Source organism: Ipomoea nil, unplaced genomic scaffold (genome assembly GCF_001879475.1).
Source record: "Ipomoea nil cultivar Tokyo-kokei standard unplaced genomic scaffold, Asagao_1.1 scaffold0848, whole genome shotgun sequence".
In the NCBI taxonomy this organism is placed as follows: domain Eukaryota; kingdom Viridiplantae; phylum Streptophyta; class Magnoliopsida; order Solanales; family Convolvulaceae; genus Ipomoea; species Ipomoea nil.
In genome coordinates, this window is record NW_017617276.1 from 232,619 (window position 1) to 250,677 (window position 18,059).

The 18,059-nt window shown below is 41.5% G+C and overlaps 2 protein-coding genes across 6 annotated transcripts; one reads left to right on the plus strand and one right to left on the minus strand.

Moving 5' to 3' along the window:
• Positions 1-2,335: 2,335 nt before the first annotated feature.
• Positions 2,336-2,731, minus strand: LOC109178445. The gene has a single exon (XM_019328081.1). It carries the CDS (start codon positions 2,729-2,731, stop codon positions 2,336-2,338), a length of 396 nt encoding a protein of 131 aa, XP_019183626.1.
• A 12,607-nt stretch (positions 2,732-15,338) lies between these two features.
• On the plus strand, positions 15,339-18,059 carry LOC109178511 (trafficking protein particle complex subunit 12). Of its 5 annotated transcripts, none has more exons than XR_002053732.1 (2): positions 15,339-16,677; positions 16,865-17,018. XR_002053732.1 is itself a non-coding variant. In XM_019328140.1 (2 exons), exon 1 carries the CDS (start codon positions 15,422-15,424, stop codon positions 16,583-16,585), a length of 1,164 nt encoding a protein of 387 aa, XP_019183685.1. In that variant the 5' UTR covers positions 15,339-15,421; the 3' UTR covers position 16,586; positions 17,889-18,059. The 5 variants fall into 5 exon arrangements, 4 of the variants coding, with proteins under 4 accessions (XP_019183685.1, XP_019183688.1, XP_019183686.1 ...); XM_019328140.1 differs by lacking the exon at positions 16,865-17,018 and adding an exon at positions 17,889-18,059 and having other exon boundaries at positions 15,339-16,586; XM_019328143.1 differs by lacking the exon at positions 16,865-17,018 and adding an exon at positions 17,032-17,141 and having other exon boundaries at positions 15,339-16,586.

The following is an 18,059-nucleotide window of genomic DNA, read 5'->3' on the forward strand; positions in this document are numbered from 1 at the left end:
TCCCTTAATTGAATTTGGATTACGGGGTGTCACATCTTCTCCCCCTTCAAAGAAGCTTCGTCCCCGAAGCTTGGGTACGACGAATTAGAACAAGCGCGAAAAAGGAACAACAATGTGACAAGAGTGTCAAGAACAATTTCTTTTGGTCAAAACCCAAAAGATTCCACAAGATTTTAAGGCAAGATAGAATTCAAACAAGGATTGGCAAGAATTAAACAAACGGATAAATTGAGACACAACACAAACACCAACTTCTAGCCAACAACTAGGAACTAGACAACCAACTCAAAACACCAACTAACAAAGCTAACTACTCACTAAACAAACAAGCAAGAACAGCACACAAGGCAAGCAACAAGCAACTTGTAACGGTAACAAAGCTAAGAGGATAACCACAACTAAGGAAACGCGAACGAGATAACCACAACACCGAGCTAGAACGACTGGCTCTCCGACTTATCGGTGCTCTCCTCGGATTCTTCATAATCCCCTCCTCTACGACTTGAACTGGCCTCAATCTGATCTAGCCTTTGGTGCACGGCAACAAACTGCGTCTTCATAAAAGCGAAGCAACTAAACCAACTACTCAAACTACAAGCTAACGACCACGGCAAACAAGAGAGAATGACCAAACGCACAACAGAGCAAACAACTACCAACGAACCTACTAACAAAACAAACAAGGGACGCAACAAGGTTCCACAACGAAAACGGTAGGCTCGCGAAACGGATGGCAAAGCTTAAGAGATGGGTTGCAAACGAGGTTTTAAGCAACAAAGATGTTCACCACCAACCAAAGTTAGAGAAAACAAGGGTTTAAAGTAAGGTAGTAAGATTGATAGGCTTGGTCACAACGAAGTTCAACACCAAAACCGTCGGTTAACAAAACGAGAGACAAGACTTAGAGATAGGTTGAGGGTTCACAAAGGTAAGACAAGAAAGAAAGATAAGGTGATAGATAGAAGATTTACCGGAAAGGAAAGCTAACTTCACAACGAGCCTAACTCCTGCTCAAAACTAGCCAACGATCTACTCAAAACGAGACAGCCCAGCTAAGGAACAAGCCACAAGCAGAAACTGACACCACAAGAACCCTAAACTAGATCACTCGGGATCACAGAACCAGGGTTGCAACTTCGAACGATCTCTGCTGACTTCTTCAACCAAAGGAAACAAGGTACCCCCACTACCTAACTTGAGCTCGACATCTGCGTGAACTTGATCCCTCACTTTCGACAAAGGCTTCAACTGCTAGATCCAAAACACGAGTTGGATGTCCATCTCTCCGGCTCTAGGGTGAACTCGCTGAAGGCTACCGACTTAACACTTGCATTAGCACACCACTTCCCACCCTCCACAGAGCAACGCTTGAAACTTCAAAACATCGGTCTTGATGAAAGGTTCAAAACAGGAATGGTAACAAAGGAGAAAGGTAACTCAGGGGAAAAAGGCTCACAAGAAGGGATTCGGTACCACGGAAAGGATTAGAGCGAAAGGTTTGGGTTCAGAAACTCAAGGACCACGTTACTTAGGAGTAGGATCAAATTCATCAAAGTTACAACTTAGGAAATAAGGTTGCCAGCTTGCACAGAATCGTTAGAAGCGGGGAATACAAGAACGAGGTTCGGTTCAAAGGGAAAGATCAAGGTGAGAGTTTAGGTTCAACAATGCGATAACCATGTTGATTAAGAAGAAGAGAATTGTAAACGAGGTTACAACTTAGGGAGTAAGTAATCAAACGGGGTTCAACGGAGTTGAAAAGGATTTCCCCACGGAGGGTATCCGGTTTAAACTCAAGGAAAAAGTTTATTAGGAAGGGAATCAAGATTTTCAAAGTCACAACTTAGAAAAGATGAGGTTGCAACATTGAACAGAGTTGAGTCAAGAAGGAAACAAGAATGAGGTTTGAAAAGATAGGAATGATTTCTCGAAAAGGGGCAAGGGATTTGACGAGGGCAAGAGGGGAAGATCGGCTTCAAGAGACATAAAGGGTTCACAACTTCTGGCGAAGCTTCGACTTGACGCTGATCACTCCGCTTGTCAAACTGAAGGCTCTCTACCACGACTCAGACACAGATTACCTCTTAGACCTTGCCAGATTCCTTCATAAGCTGATGACACCGCTAACTTGCACAAGATGATTTGGAAAGAAAGCAAGAACAAGGTTCGGAAGAAAAGGATCACTTGGCAAAAAGGGCGATTGGATTTGTCTAGGGACAAGAAAAGATTACAGAGGGTCAAGGGTGACTCTCGAACAAGATAACACCTGAAGCTAACACGCAAGGAAGGGTACAAAGACAATGGGAGGTGTAGCAAAAGGGTACAAGAGCTCACTTCAACGGTTCCCACTTGCATCTGCCTCACGACTGCGAATCTTGCCTTGTCGAGGTCCCAACTTCGTACACAGGTCTTGGATGCTATCTCCACTTAGTCCATTATTGCATCCACTTCGAGACTTTCTTCCTGACCAGGGTCCCACACTACCAACTGGTTTTGTGTCCACTGAAGTCCTCTTCTTAGCCCTACACTCAAAGGATCGGTGACCCTTCTTTCCACAAGCAAAGCACTCTACCGGCTTCCCATGACAGTCCACGCCGGGGTGATCACTTCCACACTTCTTGCAAACGGAGCACCTTACCCTAACCTTGATCTTCCAGATTGACTGGGGAGCCTTACCTCCCTTAGAACCATCTCTTTGAAGACTTCCTGTTGATTCGACATCGGTAGCCATCAAACTACTAACCACCACTTAGATTCTTAAGGTCACTTTAAGGTCTCAAACCACACTTAGCCACTTAGAAGTCTAGACTTTACTCTCCTAGACTCTAAACCTAGGCTCTGATACCAACTGTAACACCCCCCTAATTTCCATGATATTTAAAGCCTTAAACATGCAGATATCTAAACCAAAACATCAAACACAGCGGAAGACTGAAAGAGGAAATATATAAACTGGAAGAAACGGGGTGTTATGCCACGCTCACTCAAGGGTGAACGCACAGGCTCACATCTGCATTGTTCAACATCTAAAAACCAACATAACAAAGTACTAAGTCTAAATTGGCTCACAGGCCACAAAACATAAGGGAGGAGCTACTCTAGCTGGCACTAAACCGCGCACTCGTCTAAGCATCACCTGAAAGAAGCTTATAAAACATGGGACGACACCCGGTCAGCGAATAATGCTGGTAACCCACCAATACATGTGAAATATCATACATAAGTAAGATATCATACAGTCAGTAAGACCTTGATTAATCCCAGAGAGCAAAAGGTTAAGCTTCCTTATCCCAATCTTATATATGGTGTGCTAACATCCCAGGGGTTGATTTCGATGCCTAGTGAGGTCATTACTCCTTCTCTGCTATATACTGTGGATCCACGCCTACTGACTGGCAAACACATCAAGGATGTTACACATGTTGATGCTCTAGGAACCACTGAGGCTGATATTGATGACGACACCTCATATGGTCGTGATTTGAAGTTGCCCTTACAGTTGAAGGCCCGTGTGTCTGAGCTGCAGACCGTGAGTAACATTATCTCAAATCAGCTCAACGTTGCTCGCACAGAGCTGGCAACTGTCTTACTCCGAATGAGCCTTTCTGAGTCTGCTGCTCGTGAAGCTTTAAAGTCTGACAGTGGAGGTCCCTCTAATGCTTAACGAGTCCTTTGCCTATCATTTGCAAAAGGGGGGAGTACTATACTCAGGGGGAGTATTTGTGATGGTTGAAGTCCTATCTGGCCCTGTCTGGGCATTTTTGTGAAGAAATGGTCTGTTCTATATCTTTATCCAACACGGGTTGTGTGCTGATGTTTTTTTTTATGGGTTGTAATCAAACAATATTTCTTTTTGCTAAACTGTTGTCAGTCATGGCCCTTTTAATTACGTTTTTTGCTTCTCTATCTTTAGTTGAGTTATTTTGCCAAATAATAGCCAAAGGGGGAGTTTATTAGTGTTTTATTTCTTTAAGAAAAACCCCAACATATAATTGGCAATATTATTATGGCAAATTAAGATAGGGTTTAGCTTGGTGTCTGACCATCTTAGAAGAAGATTGATTGATCAGTTAAATCAACAGACGCACATCTAGATTAAGCCACCGAATGACTGATAAAGGAAAGTTTCTAAAAGCTGGCACGCGGTTATGAGATGATGGTTTTGGAAAGAATATCAACGAATCATCTTCTGAGGTATGGACCGAATCTCAAGATTTATTTCTTCACAAAAAATCCTACCTTTTTACAACCAGAGATATATTTGGAGAGTGTTCGAATCAAGAAGTATATGTATACTTATTTGTTCAGAAGTTAGGGTTGCATTGATTGAAGCCGCAACACTTTATACTAAATAGAATACACATCTCTAGTTGTCATGCCTCTTCTCAAGACAATAAGTTCATGGTGATTACGAAGAAGAACTTGAGAAGTATCAACTTTGCTTAAACGATTGGACGCGAAGATCACTCAGTTGTGGGAACAACGTGGGACTGTGTCATTGAAGCGGACTGCATCAGAGTTAGCTCTCCAATTGAAGGGATTTCATTGGACTTCTGAATGTGTGGCTCTTCGACTTAAACAGTCCACTAAACCTTTGTAGACTGGGTACTGACCTTGTGTGGGGCACTTGGGTGAGATTGTTCTTCTCTACCTTTGTACATTGGGTTCTGAGTTAGTGGATTGGACGCATCGGTGATCGTCCCCCAGATGTAGATACTTTCTGTCTTAGTCCTCCGCAATATGCAATATCTGCCTATCTATCTGAATGACTGTTTGTTTGAGAATCTGAGTTAGTCAGTCACCTATTCAGTTTGCAAGAAAGTAAATCGATAATCCCAGATTAAGAGAATATGCAAAATTACAAATTGATTTAGTCAATGAATTGTACATTGTGCCTTATGCCTTGTACCTAGCCAATAATTTTTCCCTAACAATTTTGTAGACAAGGGAGGCTATTCTAGTCATTTCACAACCCTTACTTGATATCCAAGATATTTTTCCCTAACACACCACTATTTTCTTTCCCACACTAGGCAAGAACTTCATTTCCTCCACCTTCTCTCTAAAACCTTAGCTTCTTTCCCAAGCTAAACCAAAACCCTTCCCCAACCTTGCAAAGAATCCATCAAGACTCCAACTTTCATCCACCTAGACCTTAGGAAGGTAAGGTTTAAGCTTAGCTAGTGTTTTTAGTTGGTTTCTCCTTATCTTTATCTAGGTTTTGGTTGTTTGTGTGGTTTTTGGTTTGTATTTGAAGACTTTGGGGAAGAAGAGTTCCAAGAAGAGGATTAGAGGTTGAAGGAAGTGTTTCTAGGCTTAAGGAGGTAACTCATGCTCTATAAAACTTATTTTACACGTGATATTATTGATTTCTTGATGATCTTGATGTTCATGAGTGAAATGATGCATATTCTTGTGTTTATGCATGTTAGAGCTTGTATCTAGGGTTCATAAATGCTATTCTTTGAGCTTTTCATGTGTTCAAGTCCCCTTATTGTTGTATGTGTGATTGTGGGTGTTTTGGACTTGAACTTGGCATTGGTTGCATTTTTCCCTGAAGGGATTTTTCCTCCCAAGTTTTGGACCCGCGGACAGAACGGCGAGCCCAAGGTGAGCCTACCGTCATTCCACTCGCGGGGAACATGGTGAAGGGTAGCGGGGAGAGCCACGGGTGGTTGCCGACCCGTGGTTCCACCCGCTAAGTACATGTAGGGGGAGTGGCGGGTGGTTGACCCCCCACCGTTCCGCCCACTGGTATGTGATGTTTTGGCCTCCGTTTTGTTGAACCGTTGTGCAATTGTGTGTCTCCTTTGATGTTTTGGATGTCTAGAACGATGTCCTAAGTATCCACGATAGGATTATGAGTCTTGAATCATTGTTAAGGTCCAACTTTGTGATTCGTTGGATTAATGTGAAGTTATTGATGTTCGTTTGTAGGGGTGGGCATAATTCGGGTTCTACCCGAATTTGGGTCGGGTTTGACCCGAAAAATTCAATTCAGGTCAGGTGAATTTGAAATCGGGTCCGACCCGATTTAAAACCGAAAAAATTGTATATATTTCGGTTCGAGTCTCGGGTACAGATTTTTTATTTCGAAACCGACCCGAGACCCGAAGTGTTGGTCTACGTATAAAATGCTTGTAGGCATTAGCTTAGCAGAGTGGGCGAGTGGCAGTGTAGCTTGTAGGTACTAGGTAGGGGTTTCTTACTTTTCTCTGCAAACATGTAACCCATTTTCTCAAACCCATTTCCCCTCTCTCTACTTAGCTTCTCGCCGACAACCATGGAGGAAAACACATGTTTAGATCTATTTCTTCTCTCCCTTGAGCTTTAAATTCTTCAGTAGTTTAGCAAGTCACCGGCTACCACCATGGTTCATATGGTGATTTTGGTCTCCATCGTCCATTGCTATCTTAAATCGCCGAATTGGTGACCATCACTATCATGTATGTTCCTCTGCTCTATACTCTTGTTTCGATTTTTTTGTCATGCTATTTGTAATCATTAATTCACAATAACATCATAATGGTTTCTATGTTTCAATACAGAGTATTATCTTCTCCTTCCAAAATTTGTCTCTCATATCTCTAAACTTTTCAGTCTTATCGAATAAATCTTGCAATTTATTTTTACTGAATCTGGATTCACTTGTTTGTTTATTTATATATTTAATTTTGGAGTCATTAACTAAAGTGATTATGTTTTAATTTATATTTCACTTATTTATATATTTAATTTTGGGCATTATTCTCTATTATTAATGATGGTTAATTTATTACACAGGCAACAAGACAAGGGTATTCAAGAAGGCAAACAAGTCACTACTTTGGGGAGACTGGAGAGCAAGTGGTTTCTATTCTTTGGAATGTTAAAGGGTGAAGCAGCAATAGCAACTAGTAATTACACTTAGTTACACTTAGTAGTAATGAATGATAATACGTGTAATTGATAGTGTAAAAACTCATCTGGAATTGCGTGAAACTTGATAAAATTCAAATTCTTGGGAAGCTAAAAGACTTAATTCTTAAAGTAGATTCTTGGTAATGTACAACACTTACTACGAAGTACTATTTTTAATTATGATTTCGGGTGGTATAGTTCAAACCCGATTATAGTCCGACCCGAAGCACCCGAACCCGAACCATAATGCTATTATTTCGGTTCGGACTTCGGATGGTAGAATAGGGGACCCGAACATTTCGGGTACCCGAATTTTTAGTCGGGTCGAACCCGAACCCGACCCGTGCCCACCCCTATTCGTTTGAACCGTTATGTCTATCTTAATTGATGTGCATGCTAGTTATGATGTTGTTGATACTAGTATGTGTTTGTTCATTCGTTCTCAATGAAGATTGGTAACTTGTATTCACCAATCATGGTAATCTTTTGATTAAAGTCTATCGTTATTGTGTCATTGTCTTGAATGTTCCTTTCATGTCTCTCCTTGAAGTCTTTCAATTGAATCTCTTGTTGTGATCTTGTACATATGTTATACTCTATTGTTGATTCCTTGATTTGGCTATTGATGAGCCTCAATCCTCTATGTCAATGACTATGTGTTATGATTAAAAGCTGGCGGATTATGAGCTTTGCTCAATTGATTGGCGGGATACTATCACGTGATATGTATTGTTTATTAATGAAAAGCTGGCGGAAAAGTAGGCGGGGAGCAATGGCTCCGGAGGGATAAGGTTGGTGGAGTACAGGGTGGCTTGGAGGTACAGGTTGGAACTGATATAAGGATGGAATGGTGTAAGGTTGGAACATGGCATAAGGTTGGAAATGGTCATTGGTTGCAATCTTTGACTTTCGTTTGCTATGAGCATGTATTGATGTTATCCTTCATGTTATGATGTTACCTTGATTGATATTGATGATCATATGTTGTTGATTATTTTGTTCTTACCATTGTATTGATCCCTTGATTTATCGTATGATGGTCGGTTGATTGAGAGTGTCTTATGATGAGTTATATGTTGTCTCTACTCCTTGTTTTAAAGCTAGAGTTGCTAAGCTATATCTATGTATTCCAAGTCTCAAATGATTTTCTTATATCTATACCATATTGTACTCAACGTGTTGTGGTGGGTTACTTAGCATTATTCGCTAACGGGTGCTACCCCTTATGTTTTCAGGTGCAGAGTAGTTCTCGTTCGAGCGCCTAGAAGAAGACGTAGTTTAGCGTAGCTCTTCTTATCCCTTAGTCTAGACTTTGTGGCCTGTGCGCCTTTAACTCTAGAATTGTTGACTTTATGTTGGATTGTGGTATTTAGTACTTGGTTTCTAGCATGTGCATCTATAGATTAGATAGATGTGGCATAGCATTTCCCGATTTGACTGTTAGTTTCCGTGACTTTTAATGATTAATGTTTAGTTTAATCTCTATCTCTAAGCTTTAATTGCTTCTGTTTATTGTCTAAAATCGGGGGTGTTACAGGAGCGTTCTCGCCTGGATACGATGGCCCCAAAGGATACTCCCATGGCGGCCGGGGCATTTCTGACCGGGCGTACCCAAAAACGGATATCAGTAGATTCTACGGAAGCAATCTCTGCTCATTTAAGTAGCTTCCTTAAATTAGTCTAGACGGTTTATGGTGGTAAGTAGGCGGCTGCATCAGCCTTACGTCAGCCATACCCCGTCTCTAGGCTTGACCTTACGTCAACCCTACTTACCATATACGAACCTCATACTCATGTATAAATATCCCCACGGGATCACTATGTATCGGATAGACACTTTTAAGGGCAAAACCCTAGAGAAATAATACCACATTATTCTCTCTCTCTCTTTGATACTTTATCTCTTGTTTTCATTATCTCACAAGCACACTTTTCGGTAGTGTTGGCCTACCGAGCGGCCATCGAGGCTGTGAAAACCAACATCGACCACTCTCTCTGTGGTTAGTGTCCAACCACCGCCGACCAGTATAACACACCTTCAACTGAACAGAACGAATCCCCTACTGATCGTCGTCAACCGGGCATGTCGTTAGTAATTCCCAAAATTTCTATATTATTGTTACAAGATGTAATTTTAATTAACGACGTATATTGGTTTTAGTTCTATATTAGGAGTAGCTGAAATAAACATATGTATCTCAGCCACTCACTAGAGCCGGTCATCAGCATCCGAGTATAGCGGTTGACAGCTTTTTATGTCGATCGAACTGATTGATGCTGCCCGAGTAGCCTCCATGTTTAAGCAAAGCAGATGAATCACCGACCCTTTCCCGATCAGATGTTCAGTATGTCATATTCCAAAGTCAGGGGATGAGCGTGTATTCTCCTTCCCAAAGCACCCATCAACCTCACGATTAGTATCCCGACCTAACCAATCAGTGGTAAAAATGAGGTTTTTTCACAACTTCTCAAGGCTAGTGTTCTGTAGCCAATTCCAAGATTACTTCTCAGAGCAGATTGCCGATGCGATTTTTCCGAGCGAAAAAGATCTCCGGTCAGCCGTCTTTAGATCCAAATCCGTGGTCGGCGCAATCGGTGATGGCACCGTTCGCGTGATTTTTTGAATTGCCATGCACGTGCGAACATTTTTAATTCTGTAACATATATTACTGTATGGGCTAGATAATACTAGTCATACCCACAAATTAGAGTGGGCTACAGATATAATTTCTAAAGTCCAAGTTAGATTAGTCAGGCCATAGATTAAAATGGGCCGTAGCATTTTAGATAGTAAGTTGCATAGGTTAGATTGCAAATTGTATAAGTTATAGGCTTGTACTTAAAAATTGTAATAGTTAGTATTAATTGTAATAAGCCCGGTTAGGTTGGTGTTTCCACCATCGGCGCCTTAAACTCGGTTAGGTCGGCCATGCCACCACCGATATTGTTAAGTCCGGGAAAAGTCCCGGCATCAAGCCCTACTATGTAGGTAATTTTGGTCTCCGGACCAATCAGACGAAGACTACGGAAGCTTGCCGACCATCGCGCAAAGTCGCAGTTCACCCCGGCCATAACCGATGAGGGCCTGAGCCCGAAACACGACCGCAATGTCGCTTAAACTTTAAGTGTCGGTCATTGCCGATGAGGGCACAAGCCCGAGAACGACCACAATGTCGCTTAAACTTTTAGTCCCGGTCATCACCGATGAGGGTGCGAGCCCGACGACCGCAATGTCGCATAAACTTTTTGTGGCTCAAGACCGGACTGGACGAGGATCCAAATGGTCTTGTGCCACCCGGGGGGGCGAGGTTCTCCCGGAGTGCAGATCAACAACCCAATCCTGCGTCGGACAAGTGTCCACCCGGCCTTTGGGTCTATCGTCGTTCGCCCACAGCAACGGAGCCGCGTAGATTCAAGAGCTTCATGAACGGTAGACCGGTCCGCCCAACTTGAGATCACGTCTCGACACCGAGGTAGTCCGGTTAATTTGGCCCCAGTACCATCAATTGGCCCGAGATCATGTCTAGGCATTAAGCCCTGCAAACTAGGCATTTGTTGACCGGTTAGGTTGGCCTTGCCACCATCGGCGTTTTAAAGACCAATTAGGTTGGCCTTGCCACCATTGGCACTCTAAGTCCAGCCTGGTTGACATCGTTGCCACCACCGATGCTCGAAGTCCGGTTAGGTCGGTGTTGCCGCCACCGGCCTAGTCAGTTCGAGGTTATATCTTGGCTTCAAGCCTTACGAGGTAGGTATTTTTCCGACCGGTTAGGTTGGCCTTGCCACCACCGCCCCAGTTAGCCTGAGATCATATCTCGGCTTTAAGCCCTATGAGGTAGGAATTTTTTTTCGACCGGTTAGGTTGGCCTTGCCATCACCGGCCTAGTTAGCCTGAGATCATATCTCAGCTTCAAGACCTACGAGTTAAGCAATTGAGCCTGCGAGGTCGGATTTCCAACCCAGTTCAAAACCAATCTGGTGATTGGTCAATTTTTTGATCGCTTGATCATGCCCAAAATCCAATCGCTCTATCGGTTGCGTATAAATCCTCTATCGCGTTAGGGGTCCAATCCCTTGATCGGTATGTTTTAGATTTAGCAAAGTTTCAAAGTCCTATAGGTTAGGCAAGTGGCCCGGTGGTGCACCGCCGCGGTCAACTCGATTGGGTCCCTTCCTGATCATCGACGCTGTGAGTATGATCCGATGCATTGGCATCATAAGCTCGATCGGGTCATTCCCGATCACAATCAAAGTGAGAAGGCGAATTCGAGAACCCATCGCATCTACTCCCATATGCTGACGATTCTCACACCTAAGGGAGTGGGGGGCTACGCTGCAGAGTAGCCGTTCGCCAAAAGCACTTCTTGTGTAGACCGATTTTCCTGTTCCCGTCATCATTTCCCGAGTTAACCGACCTTCCCGATCTCGTCGTCGTTAGACTTTCAGGTCTTTTAGCAATCCCTTCGCTCGGGGGCTCTCGGTTCGTAAACTAAACGTAAAAGGGAGCAAACTCCCCATTCAGATGATTATCATTTTTGCAACGCATTTCGCTATCGTTAGACCTTCGGGCCTCGTAGTATCCCTTCGCTTGGGACCCTCGGTTCATAAACCGAGTGCACCCCGATCAGTCTAATTTTTTTGTCCTTAAAAACCTATCGTAGTGGCTAATGCAGTCACCAAAGGCTAGCCAGTCGCCACCAACTAAAAGCGATCTATTAGTCGTGTAATCTAGATTAGAGCTTGACCGAGCTCAAACTAGTTGCAATCAGTTAGCCCGAGTAAAGGGCATTGGGAAGATTGTTCCCACAAAAAAATCGCACGATCAGTTGAGGTTCCCAGACCGCGAGTAGAATCCAATCTCTTGATTGGTAATACTTGATCGCTAGACCGCGTTAAAAGCCCAATCTCCCGATTGGTGCAAGTAGACCCCTAGGTCGACGCAATTTGACTTCCGTTCCACGCAAGAGTTTGATCCATTAATCGTACGTGAATCCAATCCAATACCGTAGTTGGTAAAGTAGATCTTCGGATCACAACCAAATCGACCCCCCGGTCATGTTCAGCTAGGGGTGTCAAAGTGGGCCGAAGCCCGCGGGTTAGCCCGCACCCGCCCCGCAATGGGGCGGGTTAGGGCCGCAAGAAATTAGGCTCGCGAAAATGCGGGCCTAACGGGCATGGTCCGCGGATGGCCAGAGCCCACGCGGGCAAACCCGCGCGGGTTGCGGGCCGACCCGCGGGCTAGGTCATATTTAAAAAATAAATAAATATATTATATATATAATATCTTTTTTTTAAAAAAAATCATATATATAATATCTTAATTCTTAGGCAATGTGTAGATCTAACTATCTAAGAGTACGTAGAAGGGGAGAAATCCAATAATTCAATAATCCTTCGCCAATTCTTAATTCAATAATTCCTAGAGTACGTAGTTCTTCGGTTCTCCCGTCACCATTCGCCTCCAACTCTATCAAATAATTACTAAAATTAAATCATCAATTCATACATATTTATGAATTACTAAATCGCCTCCAAGTCTAGCAAACATACATATTTATATATGTGTTATACACAGACGGGAATTGTAGAGGGAAAATCTGAAGCCGAGAGAGAAATCGAGTGTGCTGTTGAACCCGTGATTTGATCACCCGTCTACAGTTCTGTTGAACGCGCGGTATCGATCCGGGTGATTTGGGAGAGGTTTATGGATTTTATGGAGGTTTCCGGTGCCATATTTCAAGCGGTTTTAATATGTTTATATACTATTTAATGTTTTTTTTCTAAATTTAAGTAATGGCCAGCGGGCCAGCCCGCGAGACCCGCATGGGGCGAGCTTGGGTTGTATAGTTCCAAGCCCGCGGGCTTCGCGGGCCAGCCCGCCAAAGCCCGCCAAATAAAAAGCCTGCGGTGGGGCGGGCCGGCCCGTATTGACACCCCTATGTTCAGCAGTCCAGTCGTTAAACCGGCAAAGTATGATCTCGCAAATCGTGTTGCAAGTCTGACCCCTAGTTCGGGCAACCCCCCTTTTTTGTCAACCAGACTACGCTCAGTGTTGTACTCTTTTTTTTCTTGGCTAAAATTTTTTCCCAATGGGTTTTTTATTAGCTTAAGGTTTTTAACGAGGCAACCGGCGCCTGTCACGGACCGTGTAACCAGTTTTTCCAGCCCGAACCCTTCCTCATTACCTCGTCGTCAGGGTACGGACTGGGGGGCTTCTTGATAGGATATATACCCCGGGTAGGTGTTTCCGTTTTATAGTCGGGTCGGGGTCAAGCGGTTCAGGACCCAGTCCGCGAGTCCAAGTCAAAGGTGACGGGTCAAACCCGCCACCTCCGTGTGCCTATAAAAGGGCTCTTAGCCCTCATTATTGTGGGTCTTCACTACATCTCTCTCTCTCTCTAATGCTTGTGATGTGCTATCTCCCTTCTTTCTACAAACAAACACCCAAGAACTTTTATTAATGAAATAACCCCTTTGATCTAGTTGTTTGTTCTTCATACATTCACATACATACATACAGTACATACATCCTATACGAGCGGGAATTAGTACTATCAATCTATAATTGACTAAAATAAACAAAAAATAAAAAAAAATAAATGGTCAGATCATTGCATTTAATTAAAAATGGAATGGAAATTAAAAATTAGACAAAAATATTTCAATAATAATATTCTACATCATCAATAGTAAATGCATATTTTAAACAATAGTAAAGGTAAAGTAAAAATGGAACAGAAATATTTCAATAATAATATCTACATCATCAATTAAAAATGGAACGAAAATTAGGTAAAAATATCACTGCATTTGATATTCTAATTGGCTAATTGACTGAAAATAAAAAAGAATAATTGGCTGAAAATGAATCTGATATTACTAATTGATTGAAAATATAAAAGGATCACTAATTGAGTGATATTCTATCATTATATATTTTCAACCGAGTAACCCCTCCTGATAGACTGAAGGCGTTAGCTCTAGACGAGGATGGACAATATTGTGTTGCCACTATCAATGTCGTGTACAAAGAGATTTCAATAATGTGTAAATATAATCGGTGATATTAGGTTTTTTTTTTAAATGGAAAATTTGCTATATATCTAGACAAAAAATATATCGTACATACAAATGAATTAGGATAGCAATTCATTCCTATAACTGAGTTGTTGGAGAACGAACGCATTTGCCTAGTTTATTCTTCCCAAAAGGTTGAATCCCCAAACCTAAGGGCTTCCTACACCTCCGCCCGACAGAGCATCTAGGAGGATGTAAAGACAAACTATACCGTGTGCTCCCTTGCCCAAAAATGACGTCGTTTTGGGCATTTTCGTGTGTCTGCTGTTAACTTCTTAAAAAACAAAAATTCATGTTTCGAATGTACAGAATTGTATAATAGAATGCATAGAATTTTATACCTGAATACACAGAATTTTATAACTGAAAATTCTCATGTTTCGAATGTACAAAATTGTATAATAGAATGCACAGAATTTTACACCTGAAAACACATAATTTTATTACTAAATACACATAATCTTTTTTAAAAGGATAAAAATCCCCTGTTTCGAATGTACAGAATTGTATAACAGAATGCACATAATTTTATACCTGAAAACACAGAATTTTATAACTGAATATACATACATTTCCGTGGCGTTAACTTCCCACACAACTTAACAAAACGAAGTTGTTTTGGGAGGCGCGAGACGCACATTGCTATGTGCACCGGGGTGCATGGTATAACAATTGAGTGACACCTCAAACTGAGCGTTATCCAAAATTGCATAACTACACATCCATAACTTCATAACTATACATCCAGAATTGCATAACTATACATCCATAACTTCATAACTATAAATCCAGAATTGCATGCATAACTACACATATATAACTTCATAACTATACATCCAGAATTGCATAACTACATATCCATAACTTCATAACTATAAATCCAGAATTGCATAACTACACATCCATAACTTCATAAATACACATCTATAAATTCATAACTATACATCCAGAATTGCATAACTATATATCCATAATTTCGTAACTATAAATCTAGAATCGCATAACTACACCATGCATAATTACACATTCATAACTTCATAACTATAAATATAGAATTGCATAACTACACATTCATAATTTCATAACTAAAAATCCAAAACGAATGAACTAAAAATTTAGAATGAATGAACAAAATAATGTTGTTGCTGAGAATCGAAAATAAATTTTTTTTTAAGTAGAACGTATATTTTTAGTAAAAACGACATCGTTTTTACATCTGTGTGCACCATACATGGTGCACACGGATGCACGGCATAATTTGCCCACCTCAAAGTGGAAAGAAAAATTTGCAGATTACATAGAAAGCCCAAATAAATGTATTGGGCTTGGGAGCCTGAAACAATTCCATTTTATTCAGAAAATTTTATTCCTCTCCACATTAAAAACCAAAGACCAATACCAAAGCTCGGCTCACGTTAGCACTTTTCAATCTCCGGCATCCGCCATGGACGCTACGGTGACCGCAGATCCAGATTCAGATCAACCTCCATTCAACACAGCTCCCACCGCCACTGCTGACGCAGACTCCGGCGCCGCCACTGCCATTGATGATCCCTTAAACAATCCATACGGCTCGCTGAACGATCACTGCCACGAACTAGGCGCCCTGCAGGATCTGGCTTGCCGAGGAGCGTGGCGGTCGATCCTTGACAAGATTGGCCGCGCTCGCTCGCTTTCCCTCCTCACAAAGCCCCATGAGCACCTCATCTACCTCACTTACAATGTCCTTGCTCTCACTAAGCTCCGCCGCTTCTCCGACGCCGGCAACGAGCTCAACACCGTGCTTGAAGGCGACGAATTCGAGAGCTCCCAATACGTATACGAAACTTACCCTAATCATTACCCCAACTCCAAGGGCTCCATGGTCCCCTTCGCCCTCCGTTGGCTCCACGCTCATCTCCCCTCCACCCTGGGTCAGCGCCAGCAAGCTCTCGATCGCCTGTACTCCCTCCTCGATTTCATTCGTTCCAAGAAACTGAACAATTTGCAGTCAAGGTCAAAAGTTTCAGAAGATTTGTGGAGAAAACGCGAAATTTTTGTGATAAATACTATAATCAGTTACCATTTGAGTCAGAAGGAGTTCAAGGTGTGTTCGGATTTGCTGAATGAATTGATTGGAAAAAGAGGATGTGGGAATGATCCCTTTCTGGTGTCAAAACTGGGACATGTCCAGATGCAGTATGGAGATTTGGAAGGAGCAAAAACAACTTTCAAAGTAGTAGAAGATATAATTGAGAATGAGGATGATGTGAGGTTGAAGAATTTAGTCAGCAGGAACAAGGCATTGATTTATATTCTAGGAAAAGACTATGTTTCTGCTGTGAGGGAGTACGAGGAGTGCATAGAGAGGGATGGGATGGATATGGTGGCAATCAACAACAAGGCATTGTGTTTGATGTATTTGAGGGACTTATCTGATGCTATCAAAGTGTTGGAGAATGCCTTGGAGCGGGTTCCCACCGTGGCATTGAACGAGACTGTGGTGGTGAACTTGTGTAGTATGTATGAATTGGCTTATGTTAATCATGTGGATATAAAGAAGACTCTTAATAATTGGATTGCTAGAGTTGCTCCAGATGATTTCGATTCGACGTGTACCCGAATATGAGGTATTCATTGTTTAACCTTAATGCAAACTCGAGATTAAAGACAGTATTCAGTTTTGATGTATGCTACTTTCTCATTATTGAATGCATCTTGTGTAGTATGTATGAATTGGCTTATGTTAATCATGTGGATATAAAGAGGACTCTTAATGATTGGATTGCTAGAGTTGCTCCAGATGATTTCGATTCAACCGTGTATGAGGTATTCATTGTTGGTTTAATCTTAATGCAAACTCGAGATTAAAGACAGTATTCAGTTTTGGTGTATGCTACTTTCTCATTGTAGATTTACCCTGCAATCAGAATGATACCTACTTTGTGCTAAATCTGGCGGGTGCCATTTATGCTTTTGCTTTTCCCTGTATGTTGTGTGCTTCTTGTTATTTGGGTTAATGCATTATCATGGACTAATAAATTGGCATGTTATACATCTTTGTATTTGGTGCAGAATGGAAGGTTTAGCTGTGACTTGTGAGTATGCATGTTTTGGGCACATAATAAAAACTATAGGGACAATGGCACATTTGATCCCCAAGTTATATCTAAAGTATAAACTTAGTCCCTCAGTTATGGTCGATTTTGTTAATATTATGTTAAATTTGGATGAAAATCAATAGAAAAGTTTAGATGGCACGAGTAAACATAAAATTTTGATTTTTATCTCCTCCTTACAGATGTTCCTATTGTTCCAAGTTAGAACACTTCAATACTAGGAACATCCTTCTCATATAAATGAACAGATATGAAATCAAAATTTCATATTTACCCTTGCCATTTAAACATTTTTATTGGTTTTCCATTCTAATTTAATGGGATATTAACAAAAAGAATAAAAACCAACATTTCAAGAATAGAGAGTCTATATCTAGGTTATAACCTAGGATCAAATATGTCATTTTTCCAAACATATATATAGTTTTAGGTAAGATGAGTGAGTGTTTTGATTGATTCCCTACCAACTTAGCATAGTTTTGAAGTTTTACATTGAAACTCCAGGCTAAATCAGGGTGGTTTTCCATTTTCTTGCTGTGTTTAAAATTGCTTCTTCATCATATTTAGGCTTTCATATAACTAAGAGCTAAGAGGTCAGTACGAGCTGAGGTGAAACTCAAGGCATCGATGTTCTATTTTAAACCATTCTGGAAAATCTAATTTGCTGTAGCTTCAATACTAGAGAATGGTAATGAATCTTCGCCTTGGTGATTTTCTGATTGAGTCCTGGCACTATGTGAGAGCCAGGATTAGATGTTCTTGAAACAGATGCATTTGAAAATAGTGAAACTTGTCAGCAGCGATTTCTAACAGACTTAACTGCTGTTCTGATGTCTATTGGAGTAATGGACTGTAGTTATGGAATGAATTATTGCTGTGGCTTGTTATGTTAAAACTTAAAAGGAACAAATTGCTGTCCACAAGCTATGTATTGATCTTCAGAAACAGTACCATTTATAATGCATCTGCTGCTATGTTCAGAAA